The 26,777-nt window shown below is 47.1% G+C and overlaps 5 protein-coding genes across 6 annotated transcripts in view; all 5 read right to left on the bottom strand.

Annotated features, from left to right (window-relative positions):
• LOC309341096 (uncharacterized protein) overlaps window positions 1-8,107 on the bottom strand; it is a 42,249-nt gene extending 34,142 nt beyond the window's left edge. The window contains exon 1 of the mRNA XM_081860571.1: window positions 6,966-8,107. The gene's annotated coding sequence lies outside the window, so the exon portion shown is untranslated. The remainder of the gene's footprint in view (window positions 1-6,965) is intronic.
• LOC309341025 (uncharacterized protein) overlaps window positions 1-19,389 on the bottom strand; it is a 95,377-nt gene extending 75,988 nt beyond the window's left edge. Inside the window, exon 1 of one of the 2 annotated variants that reach the window (XM_081860421.1) lies at window positions 19,365-19,389. The gene's annotated coding sequence lies outside the window, so the exon portion shown is untranslated. The other variant, XM_081860422.1, reaches the window with a different exon arrangement.
• Window positions 1-26,777, bottom strand: part of LOC309340578 (uncharacterized protein) — a gene marked incomplete at its 3' end in the record, with an annotated part of 124,948 nt that overhangs the window by 10,011 nt on the left and 88,160 nt on the right. The gene's annotated exons all lie outside the window — the stretch shown is intronic.
• LOC309341007 (uncharacterized protein) overlaps window positions 1-26,777 on the bottom strand; it is a 119,947-nt gene that overhangs the window by 53,538 nt on the left and 39,632 nt on the right. The window lies entirely within an intron of this gene.
• On the bottom strand, window positions 8,180-11,180 carry LOC309341253 (zinc finger protein 24-like). Its single transcript, XM_081860834.1, has 4 exons — window positions 10,509-11,180; window positions 8,681-9,169; window positions 8,393-8,474; window positions 8,180-8,279 (listed from the first exon to the last, which is right to left on the bottom strand). Exons 1-4 carry the CDS (start codon window positions 10,509-10,511, stop codon window positions 8,266-8,268), a joined length of 588 nt encoding a protein of 195 aa, XP_081716960.1. The 5' UTR covers window positions 10,512-11,180; the 3' UTR covers window positions 8,180-8,265.

Genomic DNA, 26,777 nt, shown 5'->3' with positions numbered 1-26,777 from the left:
TCCCGGCGGAAGCTATTAAACAACACCCAGCATGGTGGGCCAAAATTCTTGCAAAAATCTTTGATGCAATTAATGCCACAGGCCAGATACCTAGATCATGGAAGGAGTCCATCATAATTCCTATATATAAAAAAGGACCACCAGAGGACCCAGGAAACTATCGTAATATCAGTTTATTATCAATCATTGGAAAAATCTATACTCGCTTCCTGCTAACCAGACTAACCCAATGGGCCGAAGATTCCAATCTGATAGGCCATGAACAGCTCGGGTTTAGACCAAATCGCGCTTCTATTGACCATGCAATAATTCTATATCATTTGGTGCGGAAGTATTCTTCCCCCACTCATGGTCTTCTATGTGCCGCTTTTATAGACCTGAAGGCGGCTTTTGACAGTATCTCTAGAGAGCTGCTATGGGAAAAATTGGCAAAGTGGGGCATAGATAAAAAGCTGTTGTGGCTTATGATCAAATTACATGAAGGGACGGCCGCTAGGGTGAGGTTAACACCTGAGGGCGATCTCACAAACTCTGTACCAATAAATAAGGGGGTACGACAAGGGTGCCCCCTTGCCCCCTATCTCTTTAACCTCTATATTAGTGACATAAGAACTCCCCTAGCTGAGGCCCAAACCACCATTCATGCACCCAGGCCTGCAGACTATCGCTGCCCCTTACTATTGTACGCTGACGATGCGGTGATCCTCTCATATTCAAGAATCGGTTTGAGGAGGGCCTTTAAGATTTTCGCGTTATATTGCCAAACAAATTTACTTACTATTTACCATTCCAAATCTAAAGCCCTAATTTTTTCCAGGAGTCGTAAACTGTATAGGTGGGAACTCGAGGGGAAGCCAATTGAACAAGTCTACGATTTTCAATATCTAGGAATTTACTTCCAGTATAATATGGGATGGAAAGCGCATATCACATACTTACAAAATAAGGTTAAAGCCCTTATCTACACTCTATTACGCTTCTTCTTTACAGAGGGGGCTATGCATGTTCCATCCGCCTTAAAAGTTTATAGTGCAAAAGTGGTTGCAACTATGGCCTATGCGGTCCCTTTATGGGGCGCTTTTGTAAACCTCTTGCCTCTGGTGACATTGCAAAATCTTTTTCTCAGACGCCTTTTAAAACTACCCTCCTGTGTAAGCAACTCTGCCATTCGCTTAGAACCTAAGACCCCCTCCCTAGAGAACCTGATGTGGAGACATGCCTTTAATTACTGGCTGTCCCTTTGGCATAAATTGCCCAATTACCATCTTATTCAGTGCCTTTGGAGAGATGAATTTACCAGCCACAAAAATCCATTCCAAACTGTTGTCTTATGGGATCTCTCCTTCCGATATACTAAATTTAGATCTAATTACAGCAAAAAAAAGGTCATCAAACAAAGATTGGAGGAGGTTGACTTGCAACAAAATCTTACTACAGGTGGAGGTACATGTTCCCCGATAAATCAGGGCATTACATCTATGTCCCAGATACCTCGATATCTGTCTACCTTATCGGTTGCGTCGCATAGATTCGCTTTTGTTAGAGCCAGATTTAATGTGTTCCCCTCAAATGTGCTGAGCAATAGATTTTCTAGCGGTAAAACCTCTGTTTTATGCGCATGTGACAACAAATCAATAGAATCCCTTTATCATATCTTGTTTAATTGCCCCTTATATATTGTTTCCCGATCAAGGCCTCTGAGTTCAATCATTCTGGAAACTGTTGCTAAACCACCTGAATTACATCTAGCCTATCTACTCCAGGACACTGACTCTTATAGAACATTACAGGTTGCCAGATTCCTGAATTCAGTTCTTTCATATAAAAGACTTCATGGAATGCCGCATGACTACTAAAAATCTAGGAAACTCTATGCACCATCTTTATATTCAAGGTACATCTAGAGATTGTATGTAACGTGAAGGAGATTATGCTTTGAAATATTTTAGTAGATATTTTAGAATGTAAAATGCTATTTTATTTATTGATTGGTTTTATCTTGTGGGCTTATAGCCGAATAAAGTATTATCTATCTTTGTTTCTTTTTTTTTACTCTTCTTCTTATTATTGTAATATTTTTTTGAAACTTTAATAAATATCTTTTTTTTTTTTTTAAAGGAGACTCCCATGGACTGCAAGAAGATCAAACGTATCCATTCCGAAGGAAATCAGCCCTGAGTGCTCACTGGAAGGACAGATCCTGAAGCTGAGGCTCCAATGCTTTGCCCACCTCATGAGAAGAGAAGACTCCCTGGAAAAGACCCTGATGTTGGGAAAGATGGAGGGCGCAAGGAGAAGGGGACGTCAGAGGACGAGATGGTTGGACAGTGTTCTCGAGGCTACAGACATGAGTCTGACCAAACTGCAGGAGGCAGTGGAAGACAGGAGGGCCTGGTGTGCTCGGGTCCAGGGGGTCATGAAGAAGTGGACACGACTAAACAACAACATAAGGAGATTCAGTCACTACAAAATCAGACTGGTAAAGGCAGGAAAAGGTGCACAACAGCAAGTGATGATCGAAGAATGGAGAGACTGTGCCTGCATGACAGAAGAAAATCATCTGGGTGTTTACAAGATGACATGGGGCAATGGAAGGTGAAGTTGAGTGCAAGGACTGGTCTAAATGCTAGAATTCCAAGGGAAAAGCCATTATGTCTCAAGCAAAGGTGGAAAAGATTAAACTGGGCTTAAACCCATGGTAACTGGACAGCGGAACAACAGGACAGTGTTATTTGGAGTGATGAGACCCCAATCTCCTTGCTTGGTAGTGAGGGCATGAAATACGCGAGGAGGAGAATCGGAGAAGATTTACATCCTACTTGCATTATACCGACCGTGAAACACCCAGACAGTGTGATGATCTGGGGTTGTAGGACAGCAAAAAGTGGGGGCAGAATTTGTGTCATTAATGGGAACGTCAATGCCCCCAAATACATAAATCAAATACTTGAGCCTGAATGTGAAATCCTATTCCACTGCTGGAATGGCCTGGGAATAGCCCAAGCGAAATGAGGGGATGAGGGACCAACTCCCTTCTCTTGCCACTGCCTTCCGTTAAGAGTTTGGGTGTAATCCTGGACGCCTCCCTTTCCATGGAGGCGCAGGTTACAGCAACAGCCAAGGCAACATTTTCCCACCTTTGCTGCATCAAGCAGTTGGTCCCTTACCTTTCCTGCCCCGACCTGGCCACAGTGATCCATGCGACGGTCATCTCCAGGCTTGACTACTGTAATTTGCTCTATGTGGGGCTGCCCTTGAAGCTGTCCCAGAAACTCCAGCGGGTGCAGAATGCTGCAGCAAGGCTCCTCACGGGGTCTCTGCCATGGGAGCATATTCACCCAATGCTTTTCCAGCTGCACTGGCTCCCGGTGGAGTACAGGGTCAGACTTAAGGTGCTGCTTTTGACCTTTCAAGCCCTTCACGGCCTAGGACCCTCTCAACTCTGGCTCCGGTCTGGTGGAACGCTCTGTCTCATGAGACCAGGGCCCTGCAGGATCTGATTTCTTTCCGCAGGGCCTGTAAGACAGAGTTGTTCCACCTGGCCTTTGGCTTAGAATCAGTTTGATTCCCTCCCCCTCTTTCTTTTTCCTTTCTCCTCCTGTGAAGAGGCTGCATCCTAATGTTTTAATGTTGTATCTTAATCTTTTAAATTGTTTTATAATCAGCTTGTTTTTATTACAGATAGGTAGTCGTGTTGGTCTGCCATAGTCAAAACAAAAAAAATTCCTTCCAGTAGCACCTTAAAGACCAACTAAGTTAGTTCTTGGTATGAGCTTTCGTGTATCTGAAGAAGTGTGCATGCACACGAAAGCTCATACCAAGAACTAACTTAGTTGGTCTTTAAGGTGCTACTGGAAGGAATTTTTTTTGTTTTGTTTTTATTACTGGTTGTTAGCCACCCTGAGCCTGGTCTTGGCTACGGAGGCCAGGGTATAAATAAATTATTATTATTATTATTATTATTAATTCCATCTTGGTTTCACATTATCACAGCTGCAGAACTAAAAAACTTGCTTCACTCCATGGGAAGACGTTGCAAGGCCGTAATTAAAGCTAAAGGTTACCGAAGTCAGTATTAAATGACATGGTGAGAATTTCTGTATATCTCCCTTTTTCTATGTGTTTCACATTTCTTTTTTATGACTGCTGTTCTAATAAATACTCCTTCATAAAAGTTATTGCATTTCATTCTTCATCAAATTATCTTTCCTATGGTATCACTCCGAAAAAAAGTGGTGCTATGAGCCATCAAACCTCGGAAACACAATTTTTAAAAAGTTTCCACGATTTTAGCCACTAGCTGTTCATTTAAAGTTAATGTATTTTTTATATGGGATCAGATGGTTATTATTAATGTTTCATGTGTATGTATGTGTTGGAAGCCACCCAGAGTGGCTGGGGCAACCCGGCCAGATGGGCAGGGGATAAATAAAAATTACTACTATTATTATCACTGCTACTACTACCTGAGATTCAATAAGCCTGGCTCTTCTCTGGGATGGATTTTGTTTGGCCCAGTCATGGCTTCCCCTCCATCGCCAATGTCAGGCGTCTCTTGGGTCAACCCAAGAAAACAAAAACAGAAAACCTGACAGAAGCTACTTATCTTTCCTAACAACTCTGAAGCTGACATTTAAAATGGCCTGGGCAGTTCAGACCAGCCCAACCGTGGTATAAAGAGACAGAACAGGAAGAAGATGGTTCTCAGAAAAGAACTGTAATTTACTGTTTATTGTGGGGGTGTTAGGCTCCCAGGTGACGTAAGTGTTAGGATCTTTATCTCACCAGCTGGTCAGCAAGTAGCACTATGGTTGTTTATATCATGTGAGTGTCTGAGAGCGTGAGACAGGAAGTCTCAGTACTGTTGAGTACTGCGACAGAAGTCACTTTCACTTCTGTGTGAGATGTTGTTCTGTACTGCTGCTGAGAGAGAGAGAGAGCGGACATGCTGGTGGGTTCTCTGTATAGATGGACTGTAAATAAAGTAGTTTATAGCTACTGATTGCCTTTTGCTTCTGAGATGAGCGTACTCCTCTCAGGAGGGAGGGGTCGCTTATCACTGGTCTCTCTGGACTGAGGAAGATTTACAGCCAGAGAGAGACCACCGGAGAGACACCCCAGTGTCTTGGGAAGGTGGTGGCCTTCCTGGGCGTTTTTCCAACAGTAGGGGGCGCTGTTAAGCTCTGTGAAAATATATGAGGTTTGTCACCTAGAGGCATTTTTTGAATTTCCAGGCAGATATGACGTTCCCACAGGGAGCCTTACCAAGAGAGGCCACGATCCCACGATTCTCCTCCATAACGTCCTTATGCAGAGCTCTCTGGTCAGGATCCAGCAACGCCCACTCCTCGTCCGTGAAATGAACAGCAACATCTTCAAAGCACACAGGACCCTAAAAGAAAAAGGGAAATGTCCTCCTCTGAAACAGGATCAATATGATCTGCTACACAATGCTCTGTGGTTTCCTTCCTCTAAATTGCCGTGCTATTTCTTTTTATATATTTTTTTTAATTTTAACTAATAAATTATACAATGTACCACAAAACTTATCCCTTATACAATCTTTTTGGACTTCCATCAGCACCTCTCATGATCCACCATTTTCACCACTTCTTATGCATTTCTTAACTTTATATTGCCTTTACATCTCTTAACAAATCATCCTCCCCCTTGTCCATTTTTTCCATACTTCTAATAATACAAGAAGCCTAGTTTGGATGGCCATCTGTCTTGGGTGATCTAGCTGAGACTCCAGCAATGCGGGGGGGGGGGGTACTTGATGACCCTTGGGGTCCCTTTCAACTGTAGGATCCCATGGAAACTGCAACTACAGATGAATCCTACTGGCAACATTCAGAAGGCTGGTGTCACAGAGCTATCTGGGCAGGAAATCCCACAGTTCACAGCTGGAGTTTACTCTTTATCAGCAAGAACACGATATTCACAATCTTGGCTGAGTTTCAGGTGTAATGAGCAGCTCATTCCCGGAGGGTCTGTCACTTTGCATTTCATAGTGCAGAAAGTATGGATCTGATATTGATATTTCCTATAAAGGAGTACGACAAGGCTGTATATTGTCTCCCTGCTTATTTAACTTATATGCAGAATTCATCATGCGAAAGGCTGGACTGGATGAATCCCTCACCAGAATTAAGATTGCCGGAAGAAATATCAACAATCTCAGATATGCAGATGACACAACCTTGATGGCAGAAGGTGAGGAGGAATTAAAGAACCTTTTAATGAGGGTGAAAGAGGAGAGCGCAAAATATGGTCTGAAGCTCAACATCAAAAAACAAAGATCATGGCCACTGGGCCCGTCACCTCCTGGCAAATAGAAGGGGAAGAAATGGAGGCAGTGAGAGATTTTACTTTCTTGGGCTCCATGATCACTGCAGAGGGTGACAGCAGTCACAAAATTAAAAGGCGCCTGCTTCTTCGGAGAAAAGCAATGACAAACCTAGACAGCACTTAAAAAGCAGAGACATCACCTTACCAACAAAGGTCCGTATAGTTAAACCTATGATTTTCCCAGTAGTGATGTATGGAAGTGAGAGCTGGGCCATAAAGAAGGCTGATCGCTGAAGAACGGATGCTTTTGAATTATGGTGCTGGAGGAGACTCTTGAGAGTCCCATGGACTGCAAGAAGATCCAACCTCTCCATTCTGAATGAAATCAGCCCTGAGTGCTCACTGGAAGGACAGATCCTGAAGCTGAGGCTCCAAAACTTTGGCCACCTCGTGAGAATAGAAGACTCCCTGGAAAAGACCCTGATGTTGGGAAAGATGGAGGGCACAAGGAGAAGGGGATGACAGAGGACGAGATGGTGGGACAGTGTTCTCAAAGCTACCAGCATGAGTCTGACCAAACTGCGGAAGGTAGTGGAAGACAGGAGGACCTGGCGTGCTCTGGTCCAGGGGGTCACGAAGAGGCGGACACGACTAAACGACTAAACAAAAACAACAATACTAATTAATTCAAGAGGGTTCCAGAAGCTTCTCTGCGTAAAAGAAACAAGCAGAAGGTTCCTGATGTTTGGGTTATTCCTTCAGAGAAGCTGAGTACAGCTGGGTTAAAGTGGTACTGTTATGTCTTCTGTCAAGGTCATGCTGACTATAAGAAGAGGCCAGAAGGAGCCTGGGTTTCACTTTCTCTCTCTCTCTCTCTCTCTCTCTCTCTCTCTTCCTTCTGGTGTTCTGTACATAGTATGCTGAGTCTTAAGGTTTAAATTTATTATAAGTTGTGGGAAATTTCAGTTAAGTCTGCTGCAACTGGATTTCTTATGAACAGGGCCAATCCTGAACGTTTTGGATGTGGGACCATTATGCTCATTTGCCTTCAGTAGCAGAAAGCTCTGCTGGATGAAATACAATTGCCTCTGGTCTATTTTGGGGAATACAGCAACGTCTTTACAATTTCACTCTGCTAACTATACATTGTAGTTCTGCTCTGGATCAATAATGAGTAGAATTGCAAGACAGGGTCTTCCTCCATAAAAGCAGTTGCCAAGAGTGAAGGCCCCCAACTCCCCACAGCTTTCCAAGCCCCCTCCTCTCTGGGGTTTCTGGCAAGCGATTGAACAGTGCGCCAGTGTGCAGCCTGCCTTTGCTCCTCCATTCTCAGACATCTCCTGCCTCCGAGAGACAAGCAGGGAGGGTGGCTTCTGGCAGAAGGAGAGGGAGCCCCCGGTGGCTCCTCCTTCTCCTGACTCACCTCTGACTCTCGACCTCCCTCCTCCCACTCGTCTCCTTCCTCTTCTGCCTCCGATTCTGCACTGCATTCTTCCACAGAGTCTCCCAGCTCACTAAGCCCTGTTGCCCCTTCAGCTTCTGACGCCTCCTCTTCCCAGGCTTCTCCCTCTTCTCCCTTTCACTGCTCATCCTTCTTCCACCTCCACTCCTTCGGCTCTGAGCCATCTTCCCTTCCTGGTTCCCCGGCTGCTTCCTCCCACCATTCCTCTGTGCCCAACCAGTCCATGACATTGCTCCATCCCTCGGCCTCTGTCCCCACAAGGCAGCTTCCCCTGACCTGATCTGGTTCCACAGCCGCTGCTTCCCTTCTGCCCCCATGAAAAGGCGGATCAGGAGGTCTTGCCGCCATCATTCTGTCACCTGCAAGAGCAAAAAGGTAAGCAGGATGCCAGGAGTGCCTGCTTTTCTCACAGGTGAAACAGGGCATCTCTAACTACAGATGGGCCTTTCAGAAAGCCTTACCTGCTGAGTGCAGTTGGACGTTTGTGCCCATTTCATGTTAGTTGTGCAAAACTATTTCTCCCTTCCTTTGGACCCTTGTTCCCAACTGTTCCCCCCCTCCCCAAAAAAAAGAACCTTCAGATGAGTTGGAAAACCAACAGAACGAGACCAAATGGAGAAACGCCAGCTTCCTCCTTACCCAGTGGCCTCTCTCTGGTGTCCAACGGAGGCCTCTCTGCCTCACAGGAATCCAGGTCCATTTCTGCAAAATGATCCCTTTTCTGAAAGAGCAACAAGGATTCCAAACAGAGAATGAATGGTGAGAAATGTTAGAAAGAGAATGACAAAGACAGAATCTTTAAGGGTGTTAGATCTCTTCCCATGGATGCCTTCCCAGAAAAAGAATGGGCCAACAGTAGAGCATTATGGGATGTTCTCTGTCCTGTTTGGAGCCCCTTGGGAGTATCCAGAGCAAAGTCTCTCTCACCTGCTTTCTCTCCTCTGCCTCACTCAGGAGGAAACCTTCGGCCAGGGCCACCGCCTGCGAACTGGTCTCCGCTCCGCATTCCCTCACCCAGCTCTCCATCTCCGGGGGAAGGACAGCCAGGAACTGCTCCAAGATCACCAGGTCCAGCATCTCAGCTTTCGTGTGCCTTTCTGGCTTCAGCCACAGATGGCAAAGGTGGTAGAGTCGGCTGCAAACCTCTCGGGGTCCCTTGGCCTCCTGGCAGCAGAACTGCCTCAACTGCTGGCTCTGCACCTCTGAGCAGAGGGTGTCCTCCTCACCCAGGATCTTCTGCACAGAGTTTTCCCAGAATCCCCCACTGCTCCCAGTTTGGATGGCATGGCCTCTTCCTGCTCCAGGGCCAGCTGAGTCTCGCTCATCCATTTGTGCTCTCTGGAAGTCTCTAAGAGATGGGAAGGAACCCTTTGGTCTTCTGCCAAGTTCTGTCTTAATGAGAAGCTCTTGCCAATCCTACAAAGCAAATGCTTTGTTACGTAAAAGTTTTTATTATTATTAGTCAATATTTTTATTTTTTGTATAGTTTGTATAGTTTTGTTCTTTAGGTGAGAGGGTCAGGGCTGTCTGGGAGTCGGCCCCATTCAACAGAATGGCAGGGGGCGGGTTCCCCGGGGGGGGGGGGAAGCACTGGGACACCCGATCACAGTGATCACGGGTAGGAGGAGGAGTTACACTATGACCAGACCATGTCATTGTTTGAGGACTATCCCTGCCTCCGGGTCTGGTCTTGACCGGGTGGATACTGGAATCAGCAAGGGAGACCCACGTGACCTGAAGGGGCTGCTGTGCAATGCCAGGTCAAGGATTCATGAGACCACTGCCATCCACGACTTGGATGGATGTGGGTGATCTGACACGAAGTGAAACAAAAACAAAAGAAGTGTCATGGTCGGATCGCTTCCTGGTGCAACTGGACTTCTCCACGACCCTTCCCCTCTGCAGGGAGGTGGGACTGATTTGGATGGCCCACCCCTGGTACTTAATGGATCCAAATGGTTTCCAGAAAGGAGGGGGGATGTTTTATCCCATGTTGATGGCCTTTCAGCTGATTTCCTTGTGGCGCCTGGACAGCCCCGTGGTTCTTCCCGGAGCTGAGGACGATGAAAAAAATACTGAGATGGCTAGAGTGTCGGTGGCAGAAAACACACTCTGAATCTGACAAAATACAGGTTAGAGCTCAATGTCGAGCCTACCAAGTGGCAATAGCAATGGCTTTCTTCACCGCCTCTATTGCATCTGCAGAAAACAACACCAGGAGACTCTTTCAGGTGGTTCACAATTTAGTGGAACCACCTGCGTCATTGGGGCCTCAAAAGGACCCTGAGATCTTCTTTAATGATTTGGTAAAGTTTTGTGCAGTTAAATTGACCCAGATTTGGAAAGAGGTAGACTCCACCATGGGAGCAGGGCAAGGGTGGGAGAGTGCTAGAGTCCCGTCTAGTCAGGTTGCGTGGGATCAGTTCAAGTTTGTTACCTCCAAGGATGTGGACAGGCTGCTTGGACAAGTGAAACCGACCACCTTTCTCCTTGATCATCCTGGCTCATAAAAGTGAACCGGGAAGGGCTGGGTGATGGGCTCTGCAGGGTGGTGAATGCTTCCCTCTGTGAGGGAGCCTTCCCAGACCCGCTGAAAGAGGTGGTCATTAAACCGCTACTTAAAAAAACATCTTTAGACCCAGCCAATTTGGCCTGGCATGCTCTGGTCCAGGGGGTCGTGAAGAGTCGAACACAACTAAACGACTAAACAACAACAACAACAATTTGGCCAACTATCGCCCAGTCTCAAATTTACCATTCTTGGGCAAGGTGATTGAGCGGGTGGTTGCCAAACAACTCCAAGCACACCTGGAGGATGCGGACCATTTGGATCCCTTCCAATCGTGATTCAGGCCTCACCATGGGACTGAAACTGCCTTGGTCGCGCTGGCTGATGATCTCCGGCGGGCCAGGGACAAAGGTGAGAGCTGTTTCCTAGTTCTGCTGGATCTCTCAGCGGCATTTGATACCATCGACCATAACATCCTTCTGGACCGTCTAGAGGGGCTGGGAGCTGGGGGCACTGTCATACAGTGGTTCCGCTCCTTCCTCCTGGGCCGTGGCCAGAAAGTGGTGGGGGGGATGAGTGTTCAGACCCCTGGGCTCTCACTTGTAGGGTGCCTCAGGGTTCCGTCCTCTCCCCCATGCTTTTCAACATCTACATGCAGCCACTGGGAGAGATCATCAGGGGGTTTGGGCTGGGTGTTCATCAGTATACAGATGATACCCAGCTCTACCTGTCCTTTAAATCAGAACATGTGAAGGCGGTGAAGGTCCTGTGTGAGTGTCTGGAGGCGGTTGAAGGATGGATGGCGGCTAACAGATTGAGATTGAATCCTGACAAGACAGAAGTAATGTTTTGGGGGGACAGGGGGTGGGCAGGTGTGGAGGACTCCCTGGTCCTGAATGGGGCAACTGTGCCCCTGAAGGACCATGTGCGCAGCCTGGGAGACATTTTGGACTCACATCTGTCCATGGAGGCACAGGTCAATTCTGTGTCCAGGGCAGCTGTGTACCAGCTCCATCTGGCACACAGGCTGAGACCCTATCTGCCAGCTGACTGTCTCGCCAGAGTGCTGCATGCTCTAGTTATCCCCGCTTGGACTACTGCCATGCGCTCTACGTGGGGCTACCTTTGAAGGTGACCCAGAAACTACAACTACCGCAATCCAGAACGCGGCAGCCAGACTGGGAGCTGGTGACTGGGAGTGGCCTCCGTGACCACATAACACCAATCCAGAAAGACCTACATTGGCTACCAGTACATTTCCAGGCACAATTCAAAGAGTTGCTGCTAACCTTGAAAGCCCTAAACGGCCTCAGTCCAGTATACCTGAAGTCTACCCCATTGTTCAGCCCGGACACTGACGTCCAGCACCAAGGGCCTTCTGGCGGTTCCCACATTGCGAGGAAAGAGGTTACAGGAAACCAGGCAGAGGGCCTTCTCGGTGGTGGCACCCGCCCTGTGGAACGCCCTCCCATCACATGTCAAGGAAATAAACTACTATCTGACGTTTAGAAGACATCTGAAGGCAGCCCTGTTTAGGGAAGTTTTAAATGTTTGATGTTTCATTCTGTTTTTAGTATTCTATTGGGAGACACCAAGAGTGGGTGGAGTATTTTATTATTATTATTATTTTTATTACCAGGGCTGGATTGCACCACAGCTCAAACCATGAGGTATCTGGAGGAGGAGGAGGAGGAGAAGGAGAAGACAAAGAAAGCAGACTCCTGGGGTGGGGTCTCTTTTCCTTTGCTCCAAGGGCCAGGTATGTATCTGGCCAACTCCCTGAGGGCCAAGTGGATGGGGCCAAAGACATCTCACTTGAAATTTAGGAGGGCAAGTTAGTATTATTATTCTCTTAGATGGCTGAACACACGCACAGCCATTGATGCCCAGGTCCCTGGAGGCTCAGGGAGGAGCAGCGCCCATTTCCGGCTGCTTTGCCAGCACCAATCCCTTTGGGAGAGAGAGGATGTGGTCCTGGGATGCCCTGCTCTGGGTGCGAGGGGATGGCTGCCGTGGCCTCCGTGGGGAGCTGCCCTGGGAGACACTGGGAAACTGGATTGCAATTGTTACGGAAGGGGGGGGGCATGTCTTCTTCACCTTCTTCTTCGCTACAATATATCAATTTATTTCCAATTGTCAAAAGGGACTAAAATCTATAAAATTCATAGAAAATCAGCGTGCCAGTTTGCTCAATTACTCTAGGACTCCATCACATCTCCCCTGTCCAGCATAATCCCTCAAGCAAAGTGTCAAGACCTTAATCCTTTCAAATTGTTCTGATCAGCCTTTCCTCCAGACAATGTCAGGTGGCAGACTATGCATATTTGAGACCATTGTCTTTTCATCCCCAGGAAGTGTTTATCTGTGCATATCTCCAGCTCTGCATATTCCCCCCTCCCTCCTCCATATGTTAATCTGTGCAACCCCTACCTTACTGAACTGCTGATCTGTGCGACCCCTACCTTACTGAACTGCTGATCTGTGTAAACCCCCCACCCACCTGAAGTGCTAATCTGTGTAACCCCTCCACCTTCCTGAAGTGCTGATCTGTGTAACCCCACCTTTCTGTGATGTATTCATGACGTGTTTTGCACTGTATTCTGGGACATGGAGGGAGTTTCAAAAACTCATGTCACCCCTTTCTCACTGTTCAATCTCGCCTTGAACCTGTTGCGCAATAAACTTGGATCTTCTACAGTTTGCTCCTGTCTCCGGCTGAGCTCATTTTCCTCCGCAGGGACCCACGGACTTAGTCCGATGAGCTGGGTGGCAGAGCAGCCTCGCACCCAGATTTTTGCCGTAACAGTTGGCGCCCCACGTGGGGCATGCAGTTCTCCCGCGTTGCTGACCGGGGGCCCTGAAATCTTCAGCCGGCACCAGGCCATTTTGCCTGGGAAGATCCTTTGGACCCCCGGCCATCCTCCGGGCGGTAATCGAAAGCCCCAGGAGTTCAGCCGGGGAGCAAAGAGGGATCCAGCCGGCTTATTCATAAATCCGGGGATCATCATAGAAGACATGTGAGTATAAGGAAAAGGAAAAATCCAGTGCACTGGTGGGAAAGGGGTGGAAATCTCCTGGCAACTGAATTCTCTGCCCTCCTCTCTATCGCTCCTTCTCGCCTGTCTCTTGGTCCAATTGGTGAGAGAGACCGTGGACTGCTGCTCGACCCGAAAGGGGGGTTCTGAGCTCTATCTCTTTCTCTAAAAACCCTCCAGCCAGCCGCACCAATTGGGAGTCCGAAAGTAAGACGGAGAGACCCGGCTTGGAAAGACAGCCGACTCTCCGCAATGGGCATCTCAGTTGAAAGCAAGGGGCTGGAGTTCTTCTTCCGAACTTCCCGAGCGCCCTTACGGAGGGGGCAGGAAGGGGTCTTGCTTTCTGTATCGATCCCAGCCGCACTGGTCGGTGCCACGTAACACGTGTATCGTGCGTGAGCCCGCTTCCAAAAGCAAGGGGGATTTTCGGTTCGAAACTCTATCCAGGGATCACCCGATCTGGCACCGCACGGCGCGGGCGTTCAGTAGGGCCCCTTTTCCTGAGATTGACGATAGGTAGGAGGTTGCCAGGAGGGATAGCCCATGAGGAATTGGGCGGGATCGGCAGAGTGGAAAAGGACCCCAGGTTATTGACTAAGGAAATAGGAAGGAATACCGGATAGCTAGAGCTCTTTAAAAACCCTCTAAGGAAGTTGCCAAGCGACTAAAGACCCCTCTTTACTATAAATCCCGTATGAAGTATATCAATCTCCTAGATATACCAATCCTTACCACCCTTTCTCTTCCCTCTTTCTGTCTAGACACGCGTAAAACATAAAATGGGTACCCAGGCTTCCAAACGCGAGCGGGCTCACTCTGGGAAGAAGGCTTCTAGAAAGCCATCTCAGTCTCAGAAGGACCCTGACTCTCCTCTCCAATTTGTCATCACGTATTGGAAGACGATTCCTGGCCACAAATTATTATCGAAGCAAAATTAGAGAACCTCTGTTCTGAAATCTGGCCTGCCAGCACCGCCTCCGCCAAGCCCGAATTGCGTTGGCCGGCTGGTTAACTGGTGGTGTTTGAAGAGGCAAGGAGGCTCTTAAAACCATGTGGGACCTTCCTACTAATTTCACTTAATGAAGCTAAAGGAAGCAGCCCAACTCCTTGCAATAACCAACTAAAGGATGAGAGTATATATGTTTACATGTTGTCTGTTATGTGTGTTGTGTGTTAATACATATATGAGAATATGTGTGTTTACATGTTGTCTGTTATGTGTGTTGTCTGTTCCTTCTGTCTCTGACAGACTGCCTTTCTTAAGCGCGCATAGTTTAAACTGCAAGCTTGCTTCAAAATTTTAAATTTAAGGAAGCTATGCTGGACCTTATCAGTCCTAAATAAGACAAAATGAGAATGAAGGGTGCAAATGTTTACCCCACCTCTTGCTTTGCCGCAACTTTTCAGATCGTGAGTCTACAGTCTATTTTGGAATGTGAATGTTTCTAATGTGAATTAGATGTTTCTGCTGCAAAAGTGTAGGTGAGCACAACTGCTCTCTCAAGCTAAAATGCAGTGTATTTATTTCATGAAGCACATGCCTATGAAAGTATGGTCTTCCTTCTAAGAAAATATCTGAGTCCAGTTTTAACTTTGATTTGGTTGGACAGAAGAGTTATTGTAAGGCTCCTGATATCAGGCCTCTTTTCTTAGAAAATGCCCCCCTCCCCTGTTTCATTCTGTCTCTTTCAGGGTTTTTTTCCCTCTTCTTCTGTGCCAGGTAAATTTACTTCCGAGTAAGCTTCCTTTAAAGGAAACTGCAAAAGGGGGGGGCATAGATTAGGCTTACTATTCCTCTGCATTCCTCTGCAAATTCAGATTAAGTTTACTATTCCTCTGCAAATTCAGGAAAAATTGTCACTTTTGTATTCCCTTTAAATCAAATCTATGGCTGTTTTAACTATGCTTTATAAGAGATCCTCTCCCTCTTAGGAAAAATGTTCACTTCAATCTTCCTTTAAAGATAATTTCTCTAGGAACTTAAAGGAAGCAAACTCACTCAAACTAATCTCAAGATCTGCTAAAGGGTTCTGTATAAAGTTGGGAATTTTTATTTTCCTCTTCCTTAGTACATGATAGGAGCACTGATTGTGCTCTCTTCCCCAGTAGTGCCTGTGTACATAAGTATGTGTGTGTAGTACAAATCTTGCTGTGAAATCTTGCTGTGAACCCTTTATTTTGGAGGGTTGGACTAGATGACCCCAGGGTCCCTTTCAACTCTCCCAATTTGTGGCTGTGTGGAAGGACATGTGTCCGCAAGCATTGCAGGGTAATTCTTAAATTCTGGTGTGGTGATGGAGTTGAAATTCAGCCTAGCTTTGCTCTTTAGTTTTAAAAAGGTGAGAGGTGAAGCTGTGATGTTCTGGCCATTTTTTCCCATATATAAGGGCGCGGCATTGTTCCACGAATGGCCAGAGGGATATTAGCCCTTTCCTGTACATAAAGGAAGCAGTCGCTTTGCTTGGGCTGAAATTGCTAGCTTTTGTTGGTGAATACTTCAATTGCTGAGTTTCTCTCTTTTGTTTTAAATCTAACCCTCTTTTAAAATCTACTTACCCTTCCCTTATTCAAATTCTAATTTTGCCAAAAGATGCAACATTTCAATAGTATAAAAGGTTTGCTGAGACATGAACTCCACACATGCACAGAGACTAGATCAGCAAGAAAAAAAAAAAAAGAGGATAGGAAAAGAAATGAGAGAGAGAGAGAGAGGAAGGAGGGGGAACTGTAGAGGGGGGGGAGAGGAGGTTTATGTAAAACTTGGAACCATTGAGAGAAATCACCCTTAATGTGTCCCAAGTTTGAAATCTTAACATGCCAAATTCTTTTCACAGGTAAATATCAAAGAATTCCACCTCTCAATGGGATTTAAATCACAGACTTTGTTTGTGTGCATTTTAGGAACAGCATTTCCTGATAGGCTTCTCACATGAAATAATTTTCCCTTTTAACAGGATATGTGAACCCCGATAACAAAGTGTTTGTCCCTTTTTTCTCCCACAACAACTTTCTTTCTGTTCTGTGAAATCCCTGCTGTATTAACTTTCTTTCTGTTCTGTGAAATCCCTGCTGTATTAGTGACTTCCATCTCTTCGTGGCTTTGACACTTTTTAAGTTACAAATAATCTGTTTCATTTATTTAATCCGTTTTTCCATGATGTCTATGAAGCTAATCGAAGCACAACCAAACATTGTTTGTGGAATGGTATTTGTTTACCTTTTGCCTGAGCATTTCTTATTAATTCTGTCATTTTGGCTAGTTCAAGGTACTTGCACAACTTTAAATTGCCATTCATTTTTTCTTGGTATTAAGTCATTTCCCAGTATTTTGCTGTTAACATTCTAGCCGATATGGTCACATCAAGAAACACTCTTTTATTTTCATTGTTACTTCAGATTTCTTAAAATTCTGTGTCTTAGCATTTATTTATTTTGGTTCCTCATAGGTCATTGTGTGTGTGTGTGTGTTTTATTATTATTTTAACTGTGTCTTTTAAGTCCACCCTGCCCTTACAGGATATCACTTCTACAAGTGTGTTATTACAGATCCAATGAAAGACTTCGCCACCACAACAGAAGACACCAAAGTTTCAAAGTGATGTCTCTTTCAAAGGATATAGACTGCCGGGGGGAGTGGGGCTGACAAAGGGGGGTGGAGTTGAATTACAAGGACATTTTCTGACTTTTGAACCTCAAGATACATATGTAAAATATCCCAATTGTCTCAAGATATGCAACTGATATTTAATTAGTTTGTTTTGTATTATGTGTTATTACGTAGGAATGTTGAAATGTGTCTAACAGTGTGTCATTTCCACAAATGGGGGGGCTATTTTGTGGCTATTTTTGTGTGTAAGTGTTTTATGTCTAATGTCTTATTCCTTACACCCCAGTGGAGGATCCTCATACATTTTATACCTTTTAACAGATCAGGATATTATGTAGTCCAATGTTTAGACTTAGATAAATTTATTACCATATTTCGTTGTTTCACCTGGCACTCTGCCAACTTCCCTACCCATTTTAAAAAATGTGCTAAAACCCACTTTACCAAGGAGAAGCTTCAGGACGGTGTATATGCTTTGGTTTAGCCGGAATAATCCCTTATAGAGTTAAATTGACTTATTTGGAGAAATGCCCCTTAAGAATGGTTTTGCTTTAATAGATTGGTTGAAAAGTTGAGAACCATGGGGCAAGATAAATTCAAATTGGACTCAGTTTGAATTGGGCAAGTGTATCCAGGCTGCAATTAGCTTTTGGTCCTTAAAGTGCAAGTGAGCAACTTCCCATGACTGCAAGACCTGAGCCTACAGTAATAAAACCCCCATAGGAAGCCAAGGCAAGGACATTTCCCTCAGGACGTGTGCAAACCTGTGGCAGCTGTGGTGAGTGCCAGGCAACACGGTTAATATGAAAGCCCTAAGTGGATTCACCAGGGATTGCCACTACTGTGAGACCACAGAAAAGCTACCTTGACACCTGAGAACACAAAAATGGCGGGGGACAAAGCAAACTGCATTTTTTTCCAGTCAGTAGTGGACCTTCCTGCTAAATGTAAAGCATAGACCACTATTGAACAAAATACAACAGGTGTCCTTTTATGCGATATCCTATATCCAGCTATCTGCACTACTATACTTGCAAGTGGCCTTAAGAGGCATGATTTGCAAGTCCCCTTCAGGTTTGCACAAACCCACACATCTAGTACGATAGATACAAAGTTATTATTTAGTGCATATCTATATAACATAAACATACATTGTATTGGTCCGTGTTGCTCCCTCCTTTGTTGCCCTGCTCAACCAACCTCCTTTTCCATTAGGGCCTATTCCCACTCACACGGCACCCCTACCTTCACCGAGATTTAGGGTGCGGAGAAAAGATTTGCAAGTTCTTACAGAACTTTAATGCAAATCTATCTCCGAATGGGGGACTGTTACGGAAGGGGGGGGCATGTCTTCTTCACCTTCTTCTTCGCTACAATATATCAATTTATTTCCAATTGTCAAAAGGGACTAAAATCTATAAAATTCATAGAAAATCAGCGTGCCAGTTTGCTCAATTACTCTAGGACTCCATCACATCTCCCCTGTCCAGCATAATCCCTCAAGCAAAGTGTCAAGACCTTAATCCTTTCAAATTGTTCTGATCAGCCTTTCCTCCAGACAATGTCAGGTGGCAGACTATGCATATTTGAGACCATTGTCTTTTCATCCCCAGGAAGTGTTTATCTGTGCATATCTCCAGCTCTGCATATTCCCCCCTCCCTCCTCCATATGTTAATCTGTGTAACCCCCCCACCTTCCTGAAGTGCTGATCTGTGTAACCCCTCCACCTTCCTGAAGTGCTGATCTGTGTAACCCCACCTTTCTGTGATGTATTCATGACGTGTTTTGCACTGTATTCTGGGACATGGAGGGAGTTTCAAAAACTCATGTCACCCCTTTCTCACTGTTCAATCTCGCCTTGAACCTGTTGCGCAATAAACTTGGATCTTCTGCAGTTTGCTCCTGTCTCCGGCTGAGCTCATTTTCCTCCGCAGGGACCCACGGACTTAGTCCGATGAGCTGGGTGGCAGAGCAGCCTCGCACCCAGATTTTTGCCGTAACACAATGAAGCAGCCAGACTATGGGCTGGGATCCCTCTCTTTATCCCTGGCCTTCCTCTCCAACATTTCCTTCCTTCCTTCCTCCCCTCCCCGTGGTTTTTTTTTTTGGGGGGGTGTCTAGTCCACCTCCTTGTCCAGCTTTGGAAAACCATTTGCAGATGTTCCCTCTGTTGTGCAGTGATACTGAGCGACGTCACAGAGAGTTAAAGTCCCAGGGACTCCTTTGTTTAAAGAAGGGAGATTTTTCTGAAAGGGGGGGGGGCGGAAGGCCAACTGAGTTTGGGATCCTCTGATCTGCAGGAAGGAGAGCGCTGCAGCCCTGGCCCCTCCCTGGCAGGACCCTCCTCTCCCCCCTGACTTGGGGTCCCCCCCCTGCAGGAGCAGATCAGGCCCCCCAGGCCCCCTCCCCTGCTGCAGCCCTGGGACCCCCACCAGATCCCAGAGAGAGGGGAGACTCACCAGATCCCGGGAGGGGAGAGCGAGGCAGCCCTTGCAGGAAAGGACTGGGGAGGGAGGGGCCTGGGCTCTGGAGGACCTGCCCCCCCTTGCTTCCTGGCCTCTCTAGGAAGGCAGCTCGGTTCCCTTTAACCCTTGCCAAGCCGAGTCCCCCAGCTGAGCCCTCTCTCGCCTTTCTGAACCTCAGCTCTTTATTATTTTGAATGGCTCTAAGGGGGCAGCTTCCCCTGGATCCGCCTATGGCAAGGGATCCTTTTTTGGGGGGCCTTTGGCTCTTGGCTGGGCTCTGAGCATCTCCCTCGGTCCCTTTTGGGGGCGCCTTTGGCTCTTGGCTGGGCTCTGAGCATCTCCCTCGGTCCCTTTTGGGGGGGGCCTGTGGCTCTTGGCTGGGCTCTGAGCATCTCCCTCGGTCCCTTTGGGGGGGCCTTTGTCTCTTGGCTGGGCTCTGAGCATCTCCCTCGGTCCCTTTGGGGGGGCCTTTGGCTCTTGGCTGGGCTCTGAGCATCTCCCTCGGTCCCTTTTGGGGGGGTCTTTGGCTCTTGGCTGGGCTCTGAGCATCTCCCTCGGTCCCTTTTGGGGGGGTCTTTGGCTCTTGGCTGGGCTCTGAGCATCTCCCTTGGTCCCTTTTTCGGGGGGTCCTTTGGCTCTTGGCTGGGCTCTGAGCATCTCCCTCGGTCCCTTTGGGGGGGCCTTTGGCTCTTGGCTGGGCTCTGAGCATCTCCCTCGGTCCCTTTTGGGGGGGCCTTTGGCTCTTGGCTGGGCTCTGAGCATCTCCCTCGGTCCCTTTTGGGGGGGTCTTTGGCTCTTGGCTGGGCTCTGAGCATCTCCCTCAGTCCCTTTTGGGGGGGTCTTTGGCTCTTGGCTGGGCTCTGAGCATCTCCCTTGGTCCCTTTTTGGGGGGGCCTTTGGCTCTTGGCTGGGCTCTGAGCATCTCCCTCGGTCCCTTTTTTGGGGGTCCTTTGGCTCTTGGCTGGGCTCTGAGCATCTCCCTCGGTCCCTTTGGGGGGGCCTTTGGCTCTTGGCTGGGCTCTGAGCATCTCCCTCGGTCCCTTTTTTGGGGGTCCTTTGGCTCTTGGCTGGGCTCTGAGCATCTCCCTCGGTCCCTTTGGGGGGGCCTTTGGCTCTTGGCTGGGCTCTGAGCATCTCCCTCGGTCCCTTTTGGGGGGGCCTTTGGCTCTTGGCTGGGCTCTGAGCATCTCCCTCGGTCCCTTTTTTGGGGGTCCTTTGGCTCTTGGCTGGGCTCTGAGCATCTCCCTCGGTCCCTTTGGGGGGGCCTTTGGCTCTTTGCTGGGCTCTGAGCATCTCCCTCAGTCCCTTTGGGGGGGGTCCTTTGGCTCTTGGCTGGGCTCTGAGCATCTCCCTCAGTCCCTTTGGGGGGGGTCCTTTGGCTCTTGGCTGGGCTCTGAGCATCTCCCTCAGTCCCTTTGGGGGGGCCTTTGGCTCTTGGCTGGGCTCTGAGCATCTCCCTCAGTCCCTTTTGGGGGGGCCTTTGGCTCTTTGCTGGGCTCTGAGCATCTCCCTCAGTCCCTTTGGGGGGGGGGGCTTTGGCTCTTGACTGGGCTCTGAGCATCTCCCTCGGTCCCTTTTGGGGGGGCCTTGGCTCTTGACTGGGCTCTGAGCATCTCCCTCGGTCCCTTTTGGGGGGGCCTTTGGCTCTTGGCTGGGCTCTGAGCATCTCCCTCGGTCCCTTGGGGGGGGCCTTTGGCTCTTGGCTGGGCTCTGAGCATCTCCCTCGGTCCCTTTTTTGGGGGTCCTTTGGCTCTTGGCTGGGCTCTGAGCATCTCCCTCAGTCCCTTTTGGGGGGGTCTTTGGCTCTTGGCTGGGCTCTGAGCATCTCCCTTGGTCCCTTTTTGGGGGGGCCTTTGGCTCTTGGCTGGGCTCTGAGCATCTCCCTCGGTCCCTTTTTTGGGGGTCCTTTGGCTCTTGGCTGGGCTCTGAGCATCTCCCTCGGTCCCTTTGGGGGGGCCTTTGGCTCTTGGCTGGGCTCTGAGCATCTCCCTCGGTCTCTTTTTGGGGGGGCCTTTGGCTCCTGGCTGGGCTCTGAGCATCTCCCTCGGTCTCTTTTTTGGGGGGGCCTTTGGCTCTTGGCTGGGCTCTGAGCATCTCCCTCGGTCTCTTTTGGGGGGGCCTTTGGCTCTTGGCTGGGCTCTGAGCATCCGCCTATGGCAAGGGATCCTTTTTTGGGGGGGGGCCTTTGGCTCCTGGCTGGGCTCTGAGCATCTCCCTCGGTCTCTTTTTGGGGGGGCCTTTGGCTCCTGGCTGGGCTCTGAGCATCTCCCTCGGTCTCTTTTTTGGGGGGGCCTTTGGCTCTTGGCTGGGCTCTGAGCATCTCCCTCGGTCTCTTTTGGGGGGGCCTTTGGCTCTTGGCTGGGCTCTGAGCATCTCCCTCGGTCCCTTTTGGGGGGGCCTTTGGCTCTTGGCTGGGCTCTGAGCATCTCCCTCGGTCCCTTTTTTGGGGGTCCTTTGGCTCTTGGCTGGGCTCTGAGCATCTCCCTCGGTCCCTTTGGGGGGGCCTTTGGCTCTTGGCTGGGCTCTGAGCATCTCCCTCAGTCCCTTTGGGGGGGGTCCTTTGGCTCTTGGCTGGGCTCTGAGCATCTCCCTCAGTCCCTTTGGGGGGGGTCCTTTGGCTCTTGGCTGGGCTCTGAGCATCTCCCTCAGTCCCTTTGGGGGGGCCTTTGGCTCTTGGCTGGGCTCTGAGCATCTCCCTCAGTCCCTTTTGGGGGGGCCTTTGGCTCTTTGCTGGGCTCTGAGCATCTCCCTCAGTCCCTTTGGGGGGGGGCTTTGGCTCTTGACTGGGCTCTGAGCATCTCCCTCGGTCCCTTTTGGGGGGGCCTTGGCTCTTGACTGGGCTCTGAGCATCTCCCTCGGTCCCTTTGGGGGGGGTCCTTTGGCTCTTGGCTGGGCTCTGAGCATGTCCCTCGGTCCCTTTTGGGGGGGCCTTGGCTCTTGACTGGGCTCTCAGCATCTCCCTCGGTCTCTTTTTTGGGGGGGCCTTTGGCTCTTTTTTTTTTTTTTAAATAATTTTTATTAATTTTCAAAAAACAAAAAACACACAAATAAACAACACATGACTTCCCCATGCCTCCCCTTCACTGCACCCCTGTTTCAAATTTTTTTAGCAATCCTTCATTCCTTTTCAATATTTAATTTCCCTCAAAATTTTCTTAACTTAAATATTTACAGCTATAGTTCTCTATTTCTTAACCCTTAACATTTTATCAGTCTGAGATTTTGCAACAGTTCTTAAGATATAATTTAAATTTTTTCCAGTCCTCTTCCACTGTCTCTCTCCTCTGATCACGGATTCTGCCGGTCATCTCTGCCAGTCCCATAAATTCAGTCACCTTCGTCTGCCATTCTTCCAGAGTAGGTAATTCTTGCATCTTCCAATACTTTGCCAGGAGAATTCTTGCTGCTGTGGTTGCGTACATAAAACAGGTCTTATCTTTCTTTGGTACCAATTGGCCGACCATGCCCAAGAGAAAAGCCTCCGGTTTCTTTGCAAATGTCCACTTAAGGACTTTCTTAATTTCATTATAGATCATTTCGGGGCCTTTGGCTCTTGACTGGGCTCTGAGCATCTCCCTCGGTCTCTTTTGGGGGGGGGGCCTTTGGCTCTTGGCTGGGCTCTGAGCATCTCCCTCAGTCCCTTTTGGGGGGGTCTTTGGCTCTTGGCTGGGCTCTGAGCATCTCCCTCGGTCCCTTTTGGGGGGGGCCTTTGGCTCTTGGCTGGGCTCTGAGCATCTCCCTCGGTCCCTTTGGGGGGGGCCTTTGGCTCTTGGCTGGGCTCTGAGCATCTCCCTTGGTCCCTTTTGGGGGGGGGGCTTTCGCTCTTGGCTGAGCTCTGAGCATCTCCCTCGGTCTCTTTTGGGGGGGGCCTTTGGCTCTTGGCTGGGCTCTGAGCATCTCCCTCGGTTTCTTGGGGGGGGGGCTTTCGCTCTTGGCTGGGCTCTGAGCATCTCCCTCGGTCCCTTTTGGGGGGTCCTTTGGCTCTTGGCTGGGCTCTGAGCATCTCCCTCGGTCCCTTTGGGGGGGCCTTTGGCTCTTGGCTGGGCTCTGAGCATCTCCCTCGGTCACTTTGGGGGGGCCTTTGGCTCTTGGCTGGGCTCTGAGCATCTCCCTCGGTCCCTTTTTGGGGGGCCTTTGGCTCTTGGCTGGGCTCTGAGCATCTCCCTCGGTCCCTTTTGGGGGGGCCTTTGGCTCTTGGCTGGGCTCTGAGCATCTCCCTCGGTCCCTTTTGGGGGGGCCTTTGGCTCTTGGCTGGGCTCTGAGCATCTCCCTCGGTCTCTTTGGGGGGGCCTTTGGCTCTTAGCTGGGCTCTGAGCATCTCCCTCGGTCCCTTTTTTGGGGGGGCCTTTGGCTCTTGGCTGGGCTCTGAGCATCTCCCTCGGTCTCTTTTGGGGGGGCCTTTGGCTCTTGGCTGGGCTCTGAGCATCTCCCTCGGTCTCTTTTGGGGGGGCCTTTGGCTCTTGGCTGGGCTCTGAGCATCTCCCTCGGTCCCTACGCCAGGAAGCGGAGGAGCAGCGCAGCCTTGTCGTACTCCTTTCCCAATTTTGAATGGGAAATTTCCCAATTTTGATTATTCCATATCCAGTTCTAACTGTAGCTTCTTGTCCCACATAGAGATTTCTCAGGAGACAGATGAGGTGATCAGGCACTCCCATTTCTTTAAGAACTTGCCATAGTTTGCTGTGGTCGACACAGTCAAAGGCTTTTGCATAGTCAATGAAGCAGAAGTAGATGTCTTTCTGGAACTCTCTAGCTTTCTCCATAATCCAGCGCATGTTTGCAATTTCGTCTCTGGTTCCTCTGCCCCTTCGAAATCCAGCTTGCACTTCTGGGAGTTCTCGGTCCACATACTGCTTAAGCCTGCCTTGTAGAATTTTAAGCATAACCTTGCTAGCATGTGAAATGAGTGCAATTGTGCGATAGTTGGAGCATTCTTTGGCACTGCCCTTCTTTGGGACTGAGATGTAGACTGATCTTCTCCAATCCTCTGGCCACTGCTGAGTTTTCCAAATTTGCTGGCATATTGAGTGTAGCACCTTAACAGCATCATCTTTTAAAATTTTAAATAATTATCACTTCCACTGGCCTTGTTATTAGCAGAGTCCAGTTCTGAGTTTGTGCAGATCTATCTTTCAATCCAAGTACCGTTCTCCATGAGTGACCCTCTCTTGACGGTCAGTTGCATGCAGGGCTCAGTTCTGACACCTCTCAGGTGGACACCATTATAAGAGTCAGTTCCGGCACCCTTTTTTCTGGAAAAAGAGCATTGTGGCATGTTTGTTTTGATGATGATACATGCAATAAATGTAAACCAAACATATTGAAATTTGACTGCGTCTGTTCCTTTTCTTTGTGCTTTAACTTTGCAAATGAAGATTTATACTAATGCACTTTGCCATATTTCCTGGTACAAGTGCTGAGATAGGAAGCTTTCCAATATTACTAGCAGAGTTTATGAGGAGTAAGGATTCTTCTTCTTTTTTTATTTTTTTATTTTCAATGCAGAATCATAACAAAAATTACAAACATTGAATCCAAAATAATACTATACAAAGAAAAAAAAAGGAACAGACAAAAAAAAACAGAAAAGAAAAAGGAAAAAAACGCAGGAAACAAAACTAAGCTATACATAAACGAAAAAGCACACATCTACAGAAAAAAACCATATCATTACGTACATATACACGTATTGACTTCCTTCCTTTGTTCTAAGACCTCAAAAAATTTACTCTTACTATCTTGTTGTGTCTAATTAGATTACTTCCACCTTTGTACTTTTTTTTTTAACACCATTTTTCTTTTTCTTTAACCCTGTAAAGCATCATTCATTACATACCAATATATGTACTCCAGAACAATGTTTTTTCATATACTCTATAACACAACCCCATTCTTTTAATAATTTCTGGTCCGATTGTCCCCTTATGTATGCTGTGAGTCTTGCCAGATTTATGTATTCACAAAATTTAATTTGCCAATCTTTCACTGATGGAATTTTTCTCTCTTTCCAGTTTTTTGCTATAAGCATCCTGGCAGCTGTTGTTGCATAAAGGAATACTTTCCTTTGATTTTCGGGAATATCATTTGTAATTAAACCTAAAAGGAATGCCTCCGGTTTTTTACTGAAAGATATTTTAAACATCTTTTTGAGTTCTTCGTAGATTTCATTCCAGAATTTTTAATTGGTCGGCATTCCCACCACATGTGAAAAATTGTTCCTATTTCTTTTTTGCATCTCCAACAGGTATTCGATTTTAATTTGTAAATTTTACCCAATTTTACCAGAGTTAAGTACCATTGGTACACCATTTTCATAAAATTTTCTCTTATTGTATAACATGCCGTGAATTTAATATCTTTCCATAATTTCTCCCATTGTTCCAGCCGAATTACATATCCTATATCACATGCCCATTTAATCATAACTTCTTTTACTTCTTCATCCTTTAATTCCCATTCTAATAATAAATTATACATTTTAGATATATTCTTTTTTGAGTTTTGTAATAATACTTTTTGTAATTTTGATTCTTCTTTTTCAAATCCAATTACTTTATCCTGGTTGAATATTTGTGCAATTTTGTGATATTGTAGCCATGTGGTACAGTATTGGGTCACCTCTTCGTATGGTCTTAGTTTTAATTGGCCCTGTTCTTCCTTTAGGAGCTGCTGGTATGTCACCATTCTTCCTATAGTATTTTTCTTTTTAACCGATATAACTTCTAACGGGGAGACCCACCATGGGGTTTTCGGTTCTAACAACCTTCTATGTCTCACCTTGTATAATGCATTTCTAATTACGTGGCTTAGAAATTCTTTATGGACTGCCACTTTGTTATAAATTAGATAGGCATGCCAACCATATCTGTTCTTCCATCCCTCCAAATCCAAAATGTCACTGTTATCCAATTTAATCCAATCCTTGATCCAAGTAATATAGTCTCAGGTCTGGGAGTCCAAAACCTCCCCGCTCTTTTATGTCGGTTAATAATTTATGTTTGATCCGTGGCTTTTTGCCTTGCCATATAAACTTTGTTAGGTCCGTTTTCCATTTTTTAAAACAATCATATTTACCTATTATAGGAATCATTTGGAAAAGGAACAGAAGTTTTGGTAAGATATTCATTTTAATAGCCGAAATTCTACCCCAGAGTGTTAAATTCAATCTTGTCCAAGTTTCCATTTCTCTTTTTGTTTCTTCCCAATTTTTTTTATAATTATCTTCAAACAAATTTATATTTTTCATTGTTATTTGTATTCCTAAATATTTCACTTTTTTTACAATTTGTAATCCAAATTTTTCTATCAGGTCCTTTTTCTCTTGATCTCCCATGTTTTTTTTACCATTAGTTTTGTTTTTTCTTTATTCAAAGCAAAACCTGATACCTTTCCAAAGTTTCCCATTTT

This window comes from Podarcis erhardii, assembly GCF_964252035.2.
Source record: "Podarcis erhardii genome assembly, chromosome: 4".
NCBI lineage: Eukaryota > Metazoa > Chordata > Lepidosauria > Squamata > Lacertidae > Podarcis > Podarcis erhardii.
This window is presented reverse-complemented; position numbering and strand designations above follow the sequence as displayed.

What these genes read in the sequence shown, in the direction of transcription:
- LOC309341253 (XM_081860834.1), bottom strand. An exon ending in AGGCAGAGGAGAGAAAGCAG is followed by an intron (nt 8,475 to 8,680) that starts GTGAGAGAGACT and finishes TTGCTCTTTCAG; the next exon opens with AAAAGGGATCATTTTGCAGA.